The 20,291-nt window shown below is 49.5% G+C and overlaps 7 protein-coding genes across 7 annotated transcripts; 3 read left to right on the top strand and 4 right to left on the bottom strand.

Moving 5' to 3' along the window:
• Window positions 1-2,052: 2,052 nt before the first annotated feature.
• PFLUO_LOCUS1594 (uncharacterized protein) lies at window positions 2,053-3,333 on the top strand (the record flags this gene model as incomplete). Its single annotated transcript, XM_073778647.1, has 1 exon — window positions 2,053-3,333. One exon carries the CDS (start codon window positions 2,053-2,055, stop codon window positions 3,331-3,333), a length of 1,281 nt encoding a protein of 426 aa, XP_073635681.1.
• Window positions 3,334-3,539: 206 nt separating this feature from the next.
• On the bottom strand, window positions 3,540-4,277 carry PFLUO_LOCUS1595 (uncharacterized protein; the record flags this gene model as incomplete). Its single annotated transcript, XM_073778648.1, has 1 exon — window positions 3,540-4,277. The coding sequence occupies one exon, from the start codon at window positions 4,275-4,277 to the stop codon at window positions 3,540-3,542; it is 738 nt and encodes a 245-aa protein (XP_073635682.1).
• A 2,628-nt stretch (window positions 4,278-6,905) lies between these two features.
• Window positions 6,906-7,980, bottom strand: PFLUO_LOCUS1596 (uncharacterized protein; the record flags this gene model as incomplete). Its single annotated transcript, XM_073778649.1, has 3 exons — window positions 6,906-7,266; window positions 7,322-7,694; window positions 7,749-7,980. 3 exons carry the CDS (start codon window positions 7,978-7,980, stop codon window positions 6,906-6,908), a joined length of 966 nt encoding a protein of 321 aa, XP_073635683.1.
• A 4,130-nt stretch (window positions 7,981-12,110) lies between these two features.
• Window positions 12,111-13,625, top strand: PFLUO_LOCUS1597 (uncharacterized protein; the record flags this gene model as incomplete). Its single annotated transcript, XM_073778650.1, has 3 exons — window positions 12,111-12,115; window positions 12,490-12,609; window positions 12,674-13,625. 3 exons carry the CDS (start codon window positions 12,111-12,113, stop codon window positions 13,623-13,625), a joined length of 1,077 nt encoding a protein of 358 aa, XP_073635684.1.
• Window positions 13,626-16,146: 2,521 nt separating this feature from the next.
• PFLUO_LOCUS1598 (uncharacterized protein) lies at window positions 16,147-17,083 on the top strand (the record flags this gene model as incomplete). The annotated part of the gene is made up of 2 exons (XM_073778651.1): window positions 16,147-16,394; window positions 16,441-17,083. The coding sequence occupies 2 exons, from the start codon at window positions 16,147-16,149 to the stop codon at window positions 17,081-17,083; spliced, it is 891 nt and encodes a 296-aa protein (XP_073635685.1).
• A 43-nt stretch (window positions 17,084-17,126) lies between these two features.
• On the bottom strand, window positions 17,127-18,461 carry PFLUO_LOCUS1599 (uncharacterized protein; the record flags this gene model as incomplete). The annotated part of the gene is made up of 3 exons (XM_073778652.1): window positions 17,127-17,501; window positions 17,555-18,061; window positions 18,117-18,461. 3 exons carry the CDS (start codon window positions 18,459-18,461, stop codon window positions 17,127-17,129), a joined length of 1,227 nt encoding a protein of 408 aa, XP_073635686.1.
• A 287-nt stretch (window positions 18,462-18,748) lies between these two features.
• PFLUO_LOCUS1600 (uncharacterized protein) lies at window positions 18,749-20,161 on the bottom strand (the record flags this gene model as incomplete). The annotated part of the gene is made up of 4 exons (XM_073778653.1): window positions 18,749-19,189; window positions 19,240-19,439; window positions 19,492-19,858; window positions 19,910-20,161. 4 exons carry the CDS (start codon window positions 20,159-20,161, stop codon window positions 18,749-18,751), a joined length of 1,260 nt encoding a protein of 419 aa, XP_073635687.1.
• Between the last annotated feature and the right edge of the window lie 130 nt (window positions 20,162-20,291).

The following is a 20,291-nucleotide window of genomic DNA, read 5'->3' on the forward strand; positions in this document are numbered from 1 at the left end:
CAACCCCACCGATGGGAAGGTTGATATAGAAGCACCATCGCCATGTAACGTTGCTAGTGAAAGCGCCGCCGATTAGAGGGCCGATAGCAGCCGCGACTCCATAGGAGGCTCCCAGAATCCCAATGTACACTGGCCGTTGTTTTGGAGGCGCACATAAAGCAATGATGGTGAATGCACCAGAGGAAATCCCCGCGCCTCCAATGCCTGTGATCGCTCGTCCGATAATTAATGCCAGGCTATTGGGCGCGACTCCTATACGAACCATTAGGGATCCGGGTCTTGTTTGTATAGAATGCACTCACCACAAATCATGCTCCCGAGCTCGAAGAGAATGATCGAGAACAGAAATGAAAGCTTGAGCGGAAAGTATTTATATATTTTGCCCCAGGCAGCTTGGAATCCTCCCAGAGTGATAAAAAATGCCGATCCGTACCAGCCCACAAGCTCGATGCCACCAAAATCACTTGTGATACTCGGAACAGCCGTTGCGACGATGGTCTAAATGAGAAATCAATTGTCAGGGTTTCATGTGGTTTAGCAAAACATGGTTGCATGGCGGGACTGTAGAATTACCATGTCAAGTGAAACCTGTTGAGTATAACGTCCGGTTAACAGCCTGAAGCAGTGAAGAGTTCAGGGTATCTTTACGAGGAACATGCTTAGCGCCAAAGCCACGACCGTCATGAGTAGTGTGACTCCCCCTGAGCCCGTGTCTGCAGGCGACACTGGATCTTCCTTTTCATGGGACATCTCAATTTGCTTCTTGGCCACCTCTGGATATTTTTGTACATCAGACTTGGCTAGAATGGAGGAGGTTGTAGATATTGCAGCCGACAGGTTTTTAGACTTCCTGTTATTAGTACCCAGAGATTGGAAAGTCATGAAACAGTCTGTCTATCTTCAAATATTTAGAAAGAAGAACTGGGTGTCCCTTTCTTATTGTTGCTGATGCAGATTGTCTTCTTCCGCCGAGCCGGCGGACGAAGCAACACTCGGGGTCCGCTCACAAGCGATTTGGGGGCCATTATCTCAACCTCAGCATATCTCTTCCGCCAAATATCCGGAACGACCATCCATGGACACGAGAGCTTGAGCCTCTTCACTACCTACCAATCCTTCTTGTGGTATCGGTCAATGTAGCTACAGCCACGCTATCATCATCATGCCCTTATCCGAGGATCAGCAGCCTACCCGAAAGAAGATCCGCAAGGGGACCCGCAGTTGTTGGGAATGTGTGTGGAAAGTAGGCGTTTAATCAGACACTCAGCTTACCTCAATCCAGGTAAACACCGCAAAGTGCGCTGTCATTTTGCCTCTGATGAAGACCGTAGCTGCAGAGAGTGTCTGGTTCGGGGTTTGCTTTGTCGCACCCAGGATTTGCCAAAACCTGAAAATCCCCGCGAATCAGATCGTGCATCTTTGAACGATCGACTGGCTCGAGTGGAATTGATCTTGGAGAGGATTCTACAGCGTTACGATGGCGATACAGATCCATCGTTTTCCGGAGCCGCGGGTGATGATAATTGCCCTGTTTCAAGTCTGACGGCTGCAACTCCTGCTCATGAAAATGCCCCAGTCTTATCTCTTTTTGACAACGAGGTGGTACGATCTATGTACTGTACTTTCTATACATTTTACCGAGCGCTGAATATCGAATAGCTAGGTTGTCGACGACCAGATGTAACCAAAGTGCCTAACATATCCTTGTATTGGGCGGCAAACCGGGACTGGAAAAGGCTGAGCCGCACCCTTTTCGTAGCACTGCCTTCCCAGGACACACTGGAAAAGCTAGCAGAGGCCAACAGTTGCTGGTGGCTAGTGCGCGCGCAGTGCTTCCAGGACTACGAAACGTCATTGCTTTCTACCCCAGTGGCGGAGCTTTCAAATAGCCATCCGGTTGTGATTGCCACCACTCTCATGTGGACCGCGATTAGTCTGCAACAACTTCCAACTAACTATGACACGAGCGTTTTGGAACTACCCTGCCATCCAACAAAGCTCATCGAGCAGTACATCAGCCTAGTTGTCACATCTGTCTGCTCCGACGAAGCCATGGTTAGTAACATTAACGGGCTTGAGTGTTTGGTTCTTCAAGGGATCTTTTACAACAATGATGGAAAGCTAAGGAGTGCATGGCTATCCTATCGCCGTGCTTTAGATGTTGCTCAAATCATCGGGCTCCATCGTCCGTTGCCGGCCGATTCAGAGAATAGCAAATCTCAACATCGCGCTAGGAGTATCTGGAAACACATCATCTATGCAGACCGATATCTTTCGCTCATGCTCGGAATGTACCATGGCATTGGCGATGCGGCATTGGAGCGGCAAGAAGCTAATCTAAGTGATGTGCCAAATTCGTCTTCCATGGACCGTCTTTGCCGGGTGGCCGGGTCAATAATCGAGCGAAATCAGAACTTTCCAACTGTCACCCCAATCATGATGCGAATGACCCAGACCATTGAGTCAGAGCTAGGGACGATCGATCCTCCCATGATAGAAGGATATGCACTCTCCACAGCCGGTAAATCCGCGGAAAGAGCCCAATGCTATGCCAAACTCATGACGCAGCTATGGTACTACCAACTTATGGCATGGCTTCACCTCCCTTTCTTCTTGGAGACTGGCAACCAGGGCCGTTATGACTATAGTCGACAGAGCTGTCTTCAAGCCTCCAGACACATGATCACCTGCTATACCGCAATTCGACGCCTCACTACAGACAGCTTTTGCTGCAAATCTCTCGATTTCCAGGCTTTTACTGCTGCAGTAACGCTTATGATTAATGTACTAGGCCCAAATGGTCGAAGAGATCCTTCCCTAGACGATTTTGAGGCTGTTGGACGAGTCATACAAATTCTGGAAGGGCTGACAAAAGGAAACACTCCTGACAAAGTTGCAACTCGCGCTCTCAGTGTTTTACAGACGCTGAAACTAGTCGCGACGGGGAAGAATCCAGTACAGCCTGTCTCTGCCGAAGGACAATCTAATGGAGAAGGACAGCCCAGCCACATCAAGGTTGATATTCCTTACTTTGGCACGATTGTCCTTGACCGTGGGACTCGAAGCCATTCTGCACAGCAAGATATCTCTGATCGTGGCCTACCATCGGCGCCGGTTAATGGTGGATTTGGGACAAACGGACCATCATCGTCAAAGGCGAATTTGATGACGGAACATAACTCTGCACAAATGGAGTCCGGATTTTCAATCCCTTTGGCGGGGACAAGCCTTGACTTTGAGCCTGCTGCGGATATTTGGACGCTTAATCCTGATTTAATAATGCAGCCTTCGTTCCTGGCCGACCTTGGTGATAACTGGGATCTGGGACTTTAAAAGAAGATTTGCACATCGAGTGGCGAACCTCCATTTCTAGGATTACCAACTCCTGGGCTTTGGCCATTGCATAAGTTGCTGCCATCTTCTTCCTCATCCGAGCGTGTCCCTCTCGCTCGAGTGTGCAGGCAGAGAGAAACGTCCTAGATATATTGCATTGGCCTGAGTTACAGATAACGCAAGCTACATAGATTTCATTGAAGACTTCAAAGCTGATCAACCTTATAATCCGGGTCTTCAGGAAGGTCCACGCACCAGAATTTCCGCATGCGCTCGCGGAATAATTCATAACATGACCCCATTCGCAAAACTTCCATCTGTCCAAAATCCATATTAATGGATGCCCGCCCACCATATATATGATAGCGCTGAAGACCGTAGTCGACAATCAAATCCACCGCCTCCTTGATTTCGTCCTCAATATCCTCGACGCGAAATTTCTGTCCGCTACCAGTTACGTTCGCGCTAGATCCGACCATGAGCTGTCCTGCGTTGTAATTGAGCTTGCAGATCTCTCTCGTAAGCGATGAACCCCCAACAAACATGGCAATAGTTCCGTTTTTAGTGATCCTGTCAAGAGTCTCTGCCGATAAAGTCTGTAGAAGAGGATGGTCGTGTTGATATGGCGCAACGATTCCCAGTCCCATGTCCAGGTCTTGGACCAGCACGCGCGTCATTTCAAACCGTCGCTCATCTAGCACGTGAATCTCCCGGTGCAATTCGTATGACCCAATTAAACCCTGTGCATGGCCTGGTCTACGTCGCTTCGCAGCAAAAGCTCTTTCGATGGCTTCCGGAGACGATGCCATCAGTCCATATCCCACTTCGGAGGGTATGATAACGACACCGCCCGATTGGAGAACCTGGAAAATGCGTAGGGCGTCCGCGTGGACGTTTGGGAGATCTCCAGGAGCGGGAATCGTTTTGTCTTCGAAGTTTGCCATGATATTCGCCAATCTGGGCTAATTAAAGAAACCCGTGTGTGAAGTTGAAAAGTCGAAGGGCTGGGAGTGGGCTCCGGAACGTTGAGGAGAAGAGGGTAGGATCGATAATGATTGGCCAAATATCATCATACCCGCCCCCTAGTAATTAGTCGGGCCCTCACCGCTCTCCGTTGGTGAGGGCCCTCCCCAGTCTAATGCACACCCAGTCTAATGCACACCCAGTCTAATGCACATTTTTGTCCCCCCCGTAACTTCTACCTCCCATTGCCAACTACCAAAATGACCAAATTTAATCCTGAAGTCGAGAAGCGAATTGCAGACGCTTTAAGCGCGTACCATGATCGTGACAAGCCAAAAATCGCGGAGCTGGCCCAGGAATTTGACATTCCCTACAACCAGTTGAAGGGACGCGTTCACGGTCGCCAATCTCGTTCAGCTCGTACAGGACCAAATAGGGCACTTGATGAAAACCAAGAGCAGGCATTAATTGCCTGGATGCGTGTTATTGATCGTGCCAATCTCTCACCTCTTCCCTATGAGATTGAGGGCGCTGCAAATGACATTTTGTCACGAAGTGGTAGTGCCGACCTATCCCGACGCGTTAGCAAAAACTGGGTACATCGTTTTATGAAACGCCTCCCTGAAACCTTTAAATTCCAGACCCAAAAAACTATGGAAGCAAAGAGGCTAGACGCTGAAAGATTACCTACAATAATTGAGTGGTTTCATAAATTAGGTAGTGAGATATAGACTATCAAAGTCGGACTAAGGAATATCTACAACGTCGACGAAACAGGCTTCTAACTTAGCCAGGGAAAATCCCAGAAAGTTGCGACTGAGTTTCTAGATAGGACAAAGCATGTCCCAACTGGTGGTTAAGGGGAATTAGTGACAGGGATTGAATGTATCGTAGTAGACGGTTGGATAATGCCTCCGATGATATTATTTGCTAGCATAGTTCACCTTGAGAATTAGTATCGAGATCAGATAGATTTACTAGATGACTATGTTATTGCGACGTCGCTAACGGGCTAGAATAATAAGGTAAGTGCTTATCTATTTTATTCGTCAATTAATTAATTGATTATTTAGGTCCGCGCATATCAATGGTTGCAATATTTCGACGAGCAGACAAAACCGCGACTTCTACATCGTATAGACTATTGATTATTATTTGTTAATGGCCATGAGTCTCATAAGAAGTACGATTTCATCAACTATTGTCAACAGAATCGGATTCTTCTTTACTATTTCCCGTCCAAACTTACCCACTGTCTTCAACCTCTTAATTCTAAGCCCTTCCTTGCGTATAAGCACTACTATCGGAGGGAGAATAACCGGACTAAACGATGGGGTAGATCAGTCACAGACAAGAGGGATTTCCTTCGTCAAATCCATAGGGTTCGAATGCAGACTTTTACGCCCTCAACCGTCCGGCATTCATTCAAGCACTATGGGCTTTGGCCCTTCGATCCAGAGGTTGTTTGCAAAGAACTTCAACCAGAAGACGGGCTAGATCTAGTCGTCTATGATAGAGGCAAGGAATACGAGCTTCCAGAGTGGAATTTTGAGCAGAGCCGCCCAAAAGAGGGTGTTGAAGGGGATCCAGAAACACCACCTCCCGCTTCAAGTTCTACAATCAACTCACCACCAACGACAGTCGCAAAATTACAAAAAAATATCGCGAAGGCAAGAGAGAGCTTCCCAGACAATAACAGCCCTGAAATAAATAAATTAAAGCGTCGGGTTGAGCGGATTTGGGAGGGAAGTCTTCTACAGGCCCAATTAGCGGCCTAGGTATCGGGGGACCTCATTCGCCTCCAAGAGAACCAGGAGCAGGCCAATGCTAAAAAGTCTAAGCGCCAGTCATCTAAAGGGGGTGCTCTACGAGTCAGGGACTCGAATACCCTCATCCGAAATAGGGATATCGTGGAGGCTGAGAAGCAAAGGCGGAAGTATGAACGTGAAGCTAAACAGATGCGGGATGAATGGGCTCGCTAAGACCAAATTAGGGAGCAGGAAAATCAGAGAAGAGAGGCAGAGCTTGAATGGGTCAATGGAGACGACGGCCAGCCACTTTATACTATCGACAGACGTGGGGGATATTTGTAAATAGCATCAATTCTTGAAGGGGGGGGTAAAAATGTGCATTAGACTGGGTGTGCATTAGACTGGGGAGGGCCCTCACCAACGGAGAGCGGTGAGGGCCCGACTAATTACTAGGGGGCGGGTACCTGCTCTGAGGTCCTTACAATTTCCTATACCCCCGACCCCCCAACTCTGCACTGAAAATTATCTCATACCCCTTCACTGAAGCAGTACAGGCAATCTCGAAATCGCCTTGACCAGTACACGCTGAGAAACTCTTTTTTGGCCCCACTGCCAAGGCCTCATCGTAGATCATCCATTGAGCGAGCCTCACTAAGCAAGTCTGTATAGACATCTGCACTCCCGCGGAGATCCCTCCCGCGGGACGGGGGATTGGGACCGACTTTACTCCCATGGGTGGGACCGCGGAATAGGGTTAGTCCTATGAGACTCCCGTCTCCCGCTAAGATCCCTATGATACTAGGAGCATAATTAATGCCTTTTTATATAATAGTATGTGTTATGGATGTGTGTGAAGTACTATAGCGAGGAACCCAGAACTCGGTGGATCTCGTTCCTCACAACATCTTCCAAGCCCATCATGCGCGGCTCTCCAATCCTTACATTGTCCCGCTGCGCATACAGCGTACCACCCTCCGTCCAGATGCGCCGTAGTGTCACAGCCGTTGCCGCTGGCTTGCCATCCGCCCATGCCTTCGCCTCCAGCTCTCGCAGACGGGGCAGCGGAGTGTATGAGATGGAATCCCACTTGCTGCCAGTCTGACGTTCAAACTCCGCCTGAATCTGGGCAGGGCTGGTAGTGAACGAGTTGACGCAAAGAGCGCGGTTCCGGATTTCAGGGCTGGAGCTGAGAAGCGTAGCTTGAACAAGCTTACCAACACTTTTTTTTCTTCTATTAGTTGCGAGCCCAATGAATTGTTAGGTAGAAAACTCACTCTGCCATCGTCGTTAAACTGATTTTATCTTCGCCCTTCTCTCCCAGTAGCACTGCCTTCTTCGCCTTGACGTCCCATCCACCCGCCTCTTCCAGACCGGGCAGTGGGTGTAGGTACATGTCTGCAAAAGGTCCCGTGACAACATACGTGTACTCGAGGTCTGCTCGCGAGATTTCCTTCTCAAGCAGCGCGCGCACTTTCAGCTTCTGTTGGTGCGGCTTCTCGTTTACGGAGGCCGGGCTGTACGCAATGTCGGTACCATACTCCGACGGCAGGAACCATTTCACGCTGGAGCTAGCCGCCGCGAGTTTGATCAGCGGGATCTGCTGGGCTAGAGCGGTGCGGCCGAGTGCGGAGATGATCGTGTCAATGCCTAATAGTCTTGTCAGTTTGCTTTTATCAAAATGTGCTGCGGTGCGGTACATACCCTCGTACGCAGCCTTGACTGCACCCTCATCCTCGATATCGCCAACAATTACCTCGACGTTCTTCTGTGTCTTCAGGTCGTTCAAGTACGAGGCCTTCGTCTCGGCCGTGCGGGCCGACGTGAAAATAGCAATGCGGCCGAATTGATCCCGAGTCGACAGGATCGCATCAAGGATGTACGAGCCAATTGTGCCCGTGGCACCGAAAAGTAACAGATTCTGAGCTGCTGTCATGATGGATGATGGATGGTAGGAAAGAACCACAATCACGTCAGGCTACTTGTGCAACGTTAGCTACCGATGTGGGGCGCTATGTAAGCCGGCTGGCTTGCTCACTGAGTGGATTGAGGGGCCGGGTTCCAGGTGAGCGTGGTTAGAAAAACACCTGATCGTGGTTCAAACCACGGTGGGGCTTTTGCTTCGAACCACGCTCAGCTACTACCACTATAAAAAATGTTTTCTTATATAAGAGCGATCTAACTAACTAGGGGGCTCAAGTTCCGCCTTTACTAATACATAAAAATTATAGATGTGTATCATTGAAGCCCAAAACGTATGCAAGACATTGTGCCTAGACAGATCGAGGCCAATACCCTTGGCAGAATGGAAGCGTGAAAAGGCCAGTCAGCAGAACGGCTATAGTTTTGTTGTGATATCTTTGTGAAGTATTTTGGAGGGCCAAATATCCACCGGTGCTATTCACACTTTTCCTGCAGAGGACAAAAAATTCAACCGGAATTTATCTTATAAAAGGAGGACCTAGGAATTATTGTATGCGGCTAAATTTGCCGGTTTTGGTTTAATATCAGAGTGGAATTCCCACTAGTAATTTACTAGGATCCATCTGCCGCATCCTGATCACTTGACCTTCCAGAGAATCCAGGCGTCCAGTGCAATTTCCACATTCCGGCAGTTTTTTCCGCTTTCTGCCCCTACAAAATTCAGGCTTGATAGCTAGACAGAATACCATCGTTTTCATTAGAACTACTAGCGAATACGCTTATTTTGCATTTCCACGTTTAACTCTCCAAAACACCGTGTATCTCGCACTCAATACCGCGCTCCTGCAATTTCACCTGCCTAAGCGCACTCTCCGTCTGCTGCCCTACCCGCCTGTTCTTCTTTATTGTTGCAAACTACGGCTAAGCACTTATGATTTCCACTTTTAACTTTTAGAATTAAGGTTATTTGGCCTCTCAACGCAGGTGGCGCAGTGAGGAGGCTGACCGGCCTTTCGGAAAGCATGTGCCCGAGCGACACCGTACAGATTATTCTCCCACGTAGTGCTCTCACAACCTATGTAATTCATATCTCGTTCGTGCATTTTCCGCCATAACATCATATAAAATTAAAGATAAATCCACCCAAAAGCCAACAAAAGACTCAACAAGCCAATATGAGGAACATCCCTCGCCCGCGATGCTGCACTGTAGGGAACACCAGAAGCAGGCGAAGTAGCTGAACCAGTCCGACCTCCAGAGGCAAAGGTACTTCTAGAAACAGTGCCTATGATATGCGTTCCAGACTCTATCACCGTGGAAGCGGGGACAATCATGGTTGACCCGGAGATAACTGTCGTTGATTCGGGTATTGTCACTGTTGAGCCAGACGCAGTTCCAGTAACAGTGCCTATGATGTGCGTTCCAGACTCTATCACCGTGGAAGCGGGGACAATCATGGTTGACCCGGAGATAACTGTCGTTGATTCGGGTATTGTCACTGTTGAGCCAGACACAGTTCCAGTAACAGTGCCTATGATATGCGTTCCAGACTCTATCACCGTGGAAGCGGGGACAGTCACGGTTGATCCGGAGATGACCGTCGTTGATTCGGGTATTGTCACTGTTGAGCCAGACACAGTTCCAGTAATAGTGTCTATGGTATGCGTTCCAGACACTATCACCGTGGACCCAGGGACAGTCACGGTTGATCCGGAGATAATCGTCGTTGATTTGGGTACTGTCACTGTTGAGCCAGATACGGAAGTTGTACTTTGTTCACCTGTTGTAGTTGACTCTGTCGACACAGTGGTTGTTTGTGCTGAACTTGTTGTCTGCGGATTTTGAGTGGTGGTGGTGGTGGTGGTGGTGGTCTCAGTGCTCGCAGTTGTCGTAGTGCTAGTCTCAGTGCTCGCAGTTGTCGTAGTGCTAGTCTCAGTGCTCGCAGTTGTCGTAGTACTAGTCTCAGTGCTCGTAGTTGTCGTAGTGCTCGCAGTTGTCGTAGTGCTCGTAGTTGTTGTAGTGCTAGGAGTAGTCGACTGTTTAGTGGTGGTAGTAGTAGTTACCTCGGTGGTAGTTGTCGTTGCCGAGTTGCTCGAGGAAGTCGTCGAAGTCGTCTGATCAGAGCAAAAGTTCAACCACTGGGCAAATGTGGGCAGCAATGTAGATGAGTATACAGCTGAGGCGGACAAAGTTGCTGAGACGCTGATGCATTCCTCACAATAGCTCAAGTCCAGCAGGAATGTAGACCCGACAGCGCACAATGAAGACTGCTTTCCAGTATCTTCGGCAACGACACCAACGATATTGCAATCCTTGTAGCACCCACTAGGTATATAATTCGGGTTTACCCGCTTGGTCAGTCGACCAAGGGAATAATCCATGAGCTGTTCAATTCTACCATGAGGTGGGAGCAACTCGCGCTTGCTGGGACCCGTTGTAGACTCTTCAGCACATTCAAGGATATCGTAGCTCAGACCAAAGTCCATAGGGTCCAAATTGTAGTAGTTACTGGTGACATTGTAGCCAGTATCATCGTTGAATAGTGGAACCGGAGCCTCAATGCAGTAGTCGGGTGAACAAATGTAAGTATCAGCGGGAAGTCCAGCCTCAACATTGCAGCCCGCACGGTCGCCTGTATGAGGGGGTTTGCAGAGATATCCAGGTGGACAGCCCCAGGTATAGTCGTCGGGCAACTGAGTGGTGGGTGTGTAGCTCGGATTGATGACGAGGCTTGGACATACAGTGACGGGGACAACCTGGGTCTGTGTTGGCGTCGTCGTCGTCGTAGATTGTCCAGAAGTGGTAGAGCCTATGGTGATAGTCTCAGTCGCCGTGTCGGTGATAGTATCTGTATCTGTTACAGTAACTGTCGTCGCACTTGCGGTGATAGTATCGGTGATAGTATCGGTGATAGTATCTGTATCTGTTACAGTAACTGTCGCCGCACTTGCTGTGATAGTGTCGGTCGTGGTGTCGGTTGTAGTATCTGTGACTGTACATGTCTCCGTACATGCTGTGACAGTGTCGGTGACCGTACATTCAACAACTTCGCCTACACCAACCCAAATCGTAACCCCAACTGTGACCGTTGTACCCAGGTCAGTACCTGATGTGTCTCTGGGCCCCATCAATTGGGTAATTGCGGCTAGAGTTGGGACGGTGGCAGGGACGTCATTGCTGTTCGTTATTGTTGACAGAGTAAACGCAGATGTCGCAAACAGCGACAACCAAGCGACCGAGGACCTCATCGTCGCGAATTCTTCTCGAGAAGATTGCCTACAAGCTTGAGATGACTCTTAAACCACAACAAAGAAGAAAATCCGCTCACGACGGTAGGAAAGGGAAATAAGAAAGCTTTAGGGCACATGCGCACGGTCCTCTAGTTCCTTAGCTGTGCGAGGCTGTTTATGTTGTTATGACCTACTAACCCCACCCGCCGATAAAGAAATCGACCTAACCGAATTCGAGCACAAAGACGGGATGAGAATTTTAAGGCCCGCAGCACGCCTGAAAGGCTTGCAGCTGTGGATGCATATTAGCCAATTCAGCGACGCGAACAGCTGTTAGTTCATGTAACCCTCCACTGATCAGTAGCATCGTCCAACAGGATGATTCAGACCTCGTATTGCTCTTGCTCGCTACTGTGCACTAGCGGTATGTACATTGCATATAATCCCGAACTAAGGGAAGACTAGAGATGTTTTGGGCTACTGCCGTTCATGGTAAAAATCAGACGGACTCAGCTCCGATGCATCTAAGAGCCTGTGCATAATTTGTTTCTTTTGAATGGTCGCCTCGATGTGCACGGGACCCTCTATAGCGGGGAGCTTCGGGCATCAAAGAGGCGGGAAACAAAGCCGCATCGCTGACTGGGATTCGGCTAGTCCGCCCCGTTCCCTCCATTTGCTCTAGTCATGCGATAGTAGCGGTCACCACTCATCCACACGACAGTCATTAGGCCGCCTAAGAGCTTTGGCGATGTGAAAATTGGATTCCGCCTTTTCTCATCCCGCGAATCCCATTTGGAGACTGTTGTGAGAATCTGGACGGCGAGGAGAGCGCCTGCGACTCTATCGGTCGAAACATGTTTCTCCTAGGGTTTCTGACGCTGTTGGCGGTTGTAATAGATCGCGCAGTGGGAACATGTGGTGTGTATCAGACACAGGTCGGCTACTCGATATGTAGCTGGCAATCATTGCGTGGTAAGAGCTCATTTCTTGTACTCGCGGTGGAGCTTTGTACTGACCGTGACAGCCAACATCATTCGCGATACGATTTACATAGACGGAGGGTACTTATGGTATGAGCAGTATGGAAAGACCTAAAATGAATAGAACGCGTACAATTAGTGCTGACAGTTCCAGAATATACTCGGACAATTGCACCAGTGACACGTCTGATGGTAAACACCATATTGAACGAGCCTTACAAGCTTGGAAGATATACAAGGCTAACCAACTGCAACAGGAAGTTTTGACGGCTCCGTCTACACTTTCGATCTTTCGACTTCGTTCAATACTAGTTCGAATTTCTCGAATGTACTCAACCCGATGTCCATTGCCGGTGGTGCCGGAAGCAATATAGACCCAACCTACATTGACGGCGCGATGTTTGCCAACGACGATGAGTTCTACCTTTATGGGTTCGTACCATTCAATGTTCTACCAGGCGCACAGCAAATACTAAACTACAATAAACCATCATAGGGGCGCCGCGATTCCCCCTAGTAATGACGAGGTACCATCTGGCAATACTGTGCTTGGCTATGAAGCCTATCAGTATGGTGCGACTATTCAAGACTGGGAGCCAATGTGGTGGACGGAAGATTTACCAGACAACGTGACAACATATATCACCAACGGAGCTGGGGCATCAGCACCGAGCGAGAACCTGGGCTTCTACTTTAGTGGAATGCATGCTCCGGACTGGGGCTCCTTCACATATCCTCCTTATCTGGCCAACACAACGGCGGACACATTCACTACGGTGAACATGTCAGTGATGCGCTCCGAGACATGGGACACCGATACACTGCCGAGCTACATCAAAGGCCGTGCCAACGCTGAGATCGTTTGGGTGCCAGTGTCTGAGGCTGGAGTCCTGGTAGCCATCGGAGGCGTGGTCGACCCCGCTGGACTCTTTGAAAGTTTGAATTCATCCCAGGAGGCACTCAACAAAGATCTGAGCCCGACATTTATGGAGATGGTCTCGGTCTACGATGTCAATACTAAGACTTGGTATCTACAGAACACGACGGGCGATACACCGCCGCAGTTGACCGAGTTTTGCTCTGTGCTTGCTAGCGCAGCAGACGGCTCATCACATAATATCTACATCTACGGAGGATACAATGGTCTCAATGCAAACTCAAATTCATCTGACGACGTGTACATCTTGTCATTGCCTTCTTTTACGTGGGTCAAGGTGTACAATGGGACGAACACACACGGCCGGAGTGGACACAGATGCATCAAGGTTTATCCAGACCAAATGCTCGCCATTGGAGGCTATCGTATCGATTCAACGCACTGTCTAGAGGGGGGTATCATTGTTGACTTCAACCTTAACAACCTCAGTTTCCAGGATGCCTACGACCCCTCGCAGTGGAGCGACTATAAAGTGCCAGATCTCTTATCAGCTCAAATAGGTGGAGAGTAAGTTTCCATCCAACAACAGAACAGAAAGAAATATCATAACTAAAAGTATCTATAGCTCTTCGGGAGGTGCAACCACCACAGCTCCATTATCATGGACCAACTCCTCTCTGGAAGGTATCTTCAATACAAAATACACCAAAACCATCGCAACCTACTGGCCCTACAGCACGACTTCTAGCAGCAGCAACGCGACTTCTAGCGACAGCACCACAAAGCATCACAAAGGCTTCCCGACCTGGGCCGCAGCTGTGATCGGCGTGCTCGGCGGCCTACTCGTCGTTGGATTGATCATTGTCGCCTATTGGCTCTTTCGCAGACGTCGCCAGCGCCGCCAGCGCGGCCAGCTTGAAAAACACGAAGTTGTCCAGGAACCTGACGTCACGGAACCTCTTACGTCCATGTACGGGGGTGGCAGGATCGCGCATACAGCTGGTCCCCGCTCTACATCCACCGGTCAGGAGACATCCACAGGCGCGCAAACAATGCAGGAGTCAATCGAGAGGTCTGTGTCTCCATACTCGGTGGAATCAGGAGGAGGTATAGTTCACGAGATGCACGATATAGGAGGTAGAGTCCACGAGATGCACGGTATGCCACCAAATTCTTTGTCTATTTCCCCCGCAAGTAGTATACATCATCCACATGCGATGCTAACACCAAAAGATTCCTCGCCCGTCGAACTCCCGACCCAATTCAATGTCTCCTCTTCCAATAGCAATAGGACTTCGGTATTCAGTATGACGCGAGTTTCGCCCAATATACCACAGACTCCGGTGTCTGATTACTTCCGACCGAGTCACCACCGCAGTCTGTCAACTCAGTCCATTGATAATGTGGTAACTGGCCGGATGTCACATTTTCATGAGTTATCTGATGGCGACAATGGGCAACACCAGCGGCATGGGTCCGAGATTTCGGAGGAGTCTAGTTCAAATGGGAAAGGTCCAATCCGTGGTAGTGAGACGATCCATGAACATGAAAAAATAGATACAGTGGAGTAGGGAATTCTTGCTAACCACCTTAGCACTGTTGCTATACTCTAAGGAATTTGAACAATAACAACATACCATGCCCTGGAACGAAGGAACGTAGTGAAAGGGTTTACACCCTAGCAGCTGCTGTATACGCTATTCTCTTTAATGTGCTCATCCAAATGACTCCCGACAGCGCAAACCTTAGCTACAGTACCTCGTTCATATTTTTATCCTTCTGATCGTCAATAGACGGAGAGACTGTGAATGCGATGGCTGCTTTGACAAGCTTGGTCTGGATTTCTACGCCGTTGACCCCTCCCCGGCAAGAGGGGCATGCAGACATGGTTGATTGGTTCGCTATCACTCATATCTCCGTCTTTTGCGTGGCGATGTGGGGGTATCGTCGCGACTGTTGCGAATGCATCACTTCAGTAAGTAGTGATCAGTCCTGGAAAAAATATTCAAAGCCGTCTCTCCGTCGTTGGCTCTTAGACAAGAAAGCTAACTAGTGGGTAACAACGTCTATATGGCAGTTGCATCGGCATTGCGTCGGCTGTCACAGTGTCTGTTGCCGTGCCGTTAATAAGGTTTCCTTGACATTAATGCTCTTTCTTTCTATTGGTGATCAATTGCCGGGGCTTTACAACTGGGGTTAAGGCGGCAGGGCCCCAGTTCCCCGCAAAATTGATCGACTGATTAGGGACCCCACAGCCAAACAGGATTCTATTCTCCTTTTAATCACGCTTCACCCGGACATCAACCTTCTAGACAACATTCCCTCCTCTGTCCGAAAGTCTCATTTGACAAAATTCTACGTCGTGAAATGGAAACATCTGAGAAGGCCGGTGAAAATGAAACAATCGATAATGTCAAATCGGAGCATCTAGAAGTTGCATTTGATCGCGCTGCGGAGAAAAGACTACTTTGGAAGCTCGATATCCATGTCGTTCCGATTCTAATGATACTTTTCCTTATGGCTTTTCTCGATCGAATCAATATTGGCAATGCGGCAATCCAAGGACTGGAAACCGATTTGAACATGGCTGGACACGACTTCAACATAGCATTGTTCATATTTTTCATTCCCTATATTCTCTTAGAGGTTCCAAGCAACCTCATTCTGAGAAAGGTACCACCCTCGTGGTGGATCAGTGGAATTATGTTGGCGTGGGGTATGGTTGACGTCGACCCGTCTTTCAATGAAATGCTAAGTTGTCAACCAGGTATCATTACAATTTGTCAAGGAGTGACCAAGAGCTTTGGTGGCTTAGTTGCTTGTCGATTCTTATTAGGGGTTTTTGAGGCCGGTTTTATGCCAGGTCAGTATTTCTCTGGTTGAGCACAATGAATTCTCATTGATACTGATGTTAACAGGTTGCATATACCTCATTTCGATGTACTATAAACGTCACGAACTACAATGGCGTTTGAACGTATTTTTTAGCGCTAGCATCCTTGCTGGCGCCGTCAGCGGAGTAAGTTCCGTGAATCCCAGTAGGAAATATATTGCTAATTGAACGATAGTTGCTTGCTTACGCTATTGCCAACATGGATGGAATCGCAGGGTATAGCGGTTGGCGGTGGATCTTCATCCTTGAAGGTTTAGCGACTGTCGTGATTGCGGCGGCTTCTAAGTTCTTGATAGTCGATTGGCCAGAGACTTCTACCTTTTTAAATGACAAGGAGCGAGCTCTACTCCTCTCTCGTTTATTAGACGATCGGCAAGATGCTAGAATGGACCGTCTGGACAGCGCAGCCAGGCGACGCGTTTTCCGCGACGTCAAGATCTATCTCGGGTTAGTCTCGTCCTGGCAGACATATCACCGATCTAATTTTATCCAGTCCATTGATGTATTTCGGCATCGTGAACACCGGTTACGCCACGTCTTTCTTTACTCCCACAATTTTGAATCAACTGGGATGGACCGCCGTTAGAGCCCAGGTCATGAGCATTCCGATCTATATTGTTGCATGCGTTATAGCGCTGGTGACGGCACTCGCCAGTGACAGGCTGCGCCACCGTTTCGCCTTCACTCTTGCTGGATGTGTCATTGCAACCATTGGGTATGTTCTTCTACTCTGCCAAAACTCAATTCCCACCGGGGCACACTACTTCGCTCTGTTCGCGATCACCGGCGGTGGATACATGACTCAGCCAGTCCTAATGGGCTGGTTGAGCAACAATATGGCTGGTCATTACAAACAATCGATTTCCACGGCCATGCAGATCGGCATCGGCAACTGTGGTGGACTCGTTGCTAGCAATGTCTTTTTTACCTCGGAAGCACCGACCTATCCAACTGGCTTTGGCATTAGTTTGGGCATGGTTTGGATCTGCGGTATATCCTGCGTTGTATTCGTTACCTGGCTCGCCCGGGAGAATCGATTGCGGGAAGAAGGCAAGAGAGACGATCGATATGAACTACCACCAGAGGAACTTAGCAACCTTGGAGACGACCATCCTAGCTTTAGGTTTATGTATTAGAGGAGGCGGGCGGTTTTTTATTGTCGTCTCATCAATGCTATCATTACGGTACAACCATCTCCAAGATCTCCAGCACTTGTGCCTTCTCCTTCAGAGGTACCGGGTTGCACTGGCACCACCGATCATGTAGACTGTTCGCCGCTAGCCCGTCGAGCTGATCGCGGCCTACGCCCACATCAGCCAGGGATCTGGGCATGCCGAGCTCGCGGATGATAGCGTCCAGGATGTCGCCCAAATCGGCGGCGGGAACGTCGACCGAGCGCTGGCGTAGGACTTCAGATACAACGGGATCCTGAATTAGGAACTCGCGCACGCGTGCCTGGCGCTCGCGGTTGGCGTTGTGCGCGGCGTTGTACTTGCATACGGCTGGTAGAAGAATGCAGCTAGTTTCGCCATGGCCGACACCTAGCGGACCGAGCTTTCCATTGTGTGTTAGACAGGCGTAAAACGTAGCAGAGAAAAACACCGCACCTGGTGGCCTATCCCGTGGCTTGCTCCTAGCTCGACCGACCCGCTCGTACAAGCTGCCATGGCATCGACCGAGCCCAGTTGACACTGTAAATGGGCATCGCGGTCCTTGCGGTTCTTCTTACACCGCAGCAGACCTGGCACTAGACGACTGAGGGCGTTCTGTGCTAGCTCATCGGATGTAGGTGTCGTGCCTACGATAGCGCACAGCGTCTCGACACAATGGTCAACGGCGCGCACGCCGGTGCTGAGCCAGATAGAGTCTGGCGTGGATTCCGCCAACTCCGGGTCGAGGATGACGAGCTGGGGCCCGCGTATCGGTGCCTGAAAGCTGTACTTGCGGTGCGAGCGGTCTTCAGTACCACCAGCAAAATTGGAGTACTCTCCCGCAGACAGTGACGTCGGCACGGAGATGATGGGCACGATGGGCGCACTGATATCAGCGCGTTTGTTAGGACCCTGGGCGAGCGTCTCGAGCTCGGCGGGCGTACTGACGTTGTTGGACAGGGCCTGACAGGTGAGCTATTTAGTAACTGAAGGCAAGACGCAGACCAAAATAACCTACCAATGCGATGATTTTTGCCCCATCCGTTAAACTGCCTGCTCCCAGCGTCAAGAGTAAGTCTGCCTGTACGTTGCGTGCGTGTGCCACGGTTTCCAGCACCTCCGACCACAGCGTGTGAGATTGCATGCCGATGCGCTGACCGACCACCTTCTCCGGACCCAGCGCAGCAGTCAGCCTGTTTAGAGCATCGGTGTTACGGGCCAGCGAGCCGGAGCAGATCACATATACTCGCGAGGCCCGAAAGGTGCCGGCGACATGGCGGGCAGCAGCAGCCGGAAAAGCGATACCACGCGATAACAAAGGGAGCTCGCGGCCAGTAAATGCCGGGTGCACATTTTCAGACATGATTGATGTTGGAGAGAGTAATAGACAAGAGGGCAAGAAGCAATTGCATCATCCCATGTGGGATAACTAGCCGTATGTGGGGCTGATCGTAGAATGTGGGTTCTTCATTGTATAGGATTCCAGTGGAACGATTAATTACCTCTCGATGTAGGTATTTCGGGTGTTCCCCTAATTATGTCTATCTAATTACTCAGTCTGGATACATTATGAGAGGCTGACTAGAATGAACCATCCTACATTTTTGTGGAAATGCCTGCATAGTTCTTCATTACTACTTGCGGTCACTATCAGCATCCATCCAACCCATGCACGCCTCCATCCGCAGTGTACTGGCATGTTCCTGTCCCTGCAGTCGTAGAGTTTTCTGTCGGATACAAGACGACGTTGTCAAAGTCGATATTGTAGCACGGATGCACCTTCGAGCACGAAACCTCTGACACCACATCGGAGTCTGTGTCCAGGTACCCGGTGAAGTTGACAAAGGCGATATTCGAGACACTCATCTTGCTCGTGCCCGCATACGAGCCATTATCACCGCTGTCCTGATTGATGGCTGGCCCCATGCCGGCGCCGTACAGCTCAAAGTTAGAGAATAGGATATTGCGGACGCTGCCCCAGCCGCCGCCGTTGGGCTTTCCGGCACTCTCATACGAGGATTGTGGCACTTGGCCGCCCATCCAGGTCTTGATGTATGCGCTATCGTGCATGTCGTCGTTGTAAGAGATTACCTTGTAATTGTGTTAGTGATTAGAAGAGAAGCGGATAAGATAGGTCGTACCTTGACTTGGTCAAACTGGATATTCGCCACGCTGGAGTCTTCTAGGTACTGGCCTAGACTGCCAATAGCAATGCCATTTCCTCCGTGACAGGTAACGTTGCGAACGTCGACATTGTACGATCGTGGCTTGATGGCTATGCAGTCATCTCCGCCTTGATAATAGAAATTGGTGAGCTGGACGTTCTCCACATCCATCGTATCTAGACCTAATTAGTCGAAGATCAAGTAATACCAGACACAAAATAATCATACCAAACCCATCCGTGTTCTGAACCCAATTGTCTCCGTACGGTGCATTCACGGCAGTTGCATTACAAATGATATTATTGAAGCGCATGTTGGTCCCATTCATGATATTTAGACTCCACAGCGGCGGATCCTTGACGTAGAAATTGTCGACATTGACATCCGACACATTCCAAAATACAAATGGCATCGGGCGTCCAGGCTGCGTGTCGCCCTCTTCAGCATTGTACCAGGCGTTTCCATTGCCGTCGATGCCGCCGGTCCCAAAACCGTCAATGGTGATGTTGTCTCCGGTAATTATGAAGCCGGCGTGGTGGTTTTGGAACGTGATGGGGTATGAGTTGTTCCGCCAATAGCTCAAATCATCGCTGAGCTACGTAAGAATGTTAGACGTATCTACGAAAACGTTTGCCTGTGCACTCACAGTCCATTTGCCGCGCCACTCAATCGCCACGTTGTTGATCACAGGGTTCAATCGCGTTGCAATCCAGTAAGATTGGTCCTCTGGGAAGACCACTGTGCCGCCATTATCGCATTCGCGAAAGGCGCGCAGGATGTTAGGAACATCGTCCCTCCGGTGTCCGTTTGCCTTGACGACACAGACATTGTTATCCTGTCCTGGGACCGCTCGGGCTAGCCCCAGAGAGACGAACGGGAGAATTTGCAGCAGCCGCATTATGTTTCAACGTTCATAAATGCCGATTGTATTCAGACCACATGGGCCTTTCTCGCTTATATCTATTGTTTGAACACCTCCACAAACTGACCTCGGTAATCTTTGCGCCGAATAGACGCTAGCGATTCAC

The sequence above is a fragment of the Penicillium psychrofluorescens genome (genome assembly GCF_964197705.1).
Source record: "Penicillium psychrofluorescens genome assembly, chromosome: 1".
Taxonomy (NCBI): domain Eukaryota; kingdom Fungi; phylum Ascomycota; class Eurotiomycetes; order Eurotiales; family Aspergillaceae; genus Penicillium; species Penicillium psychrofluorescens.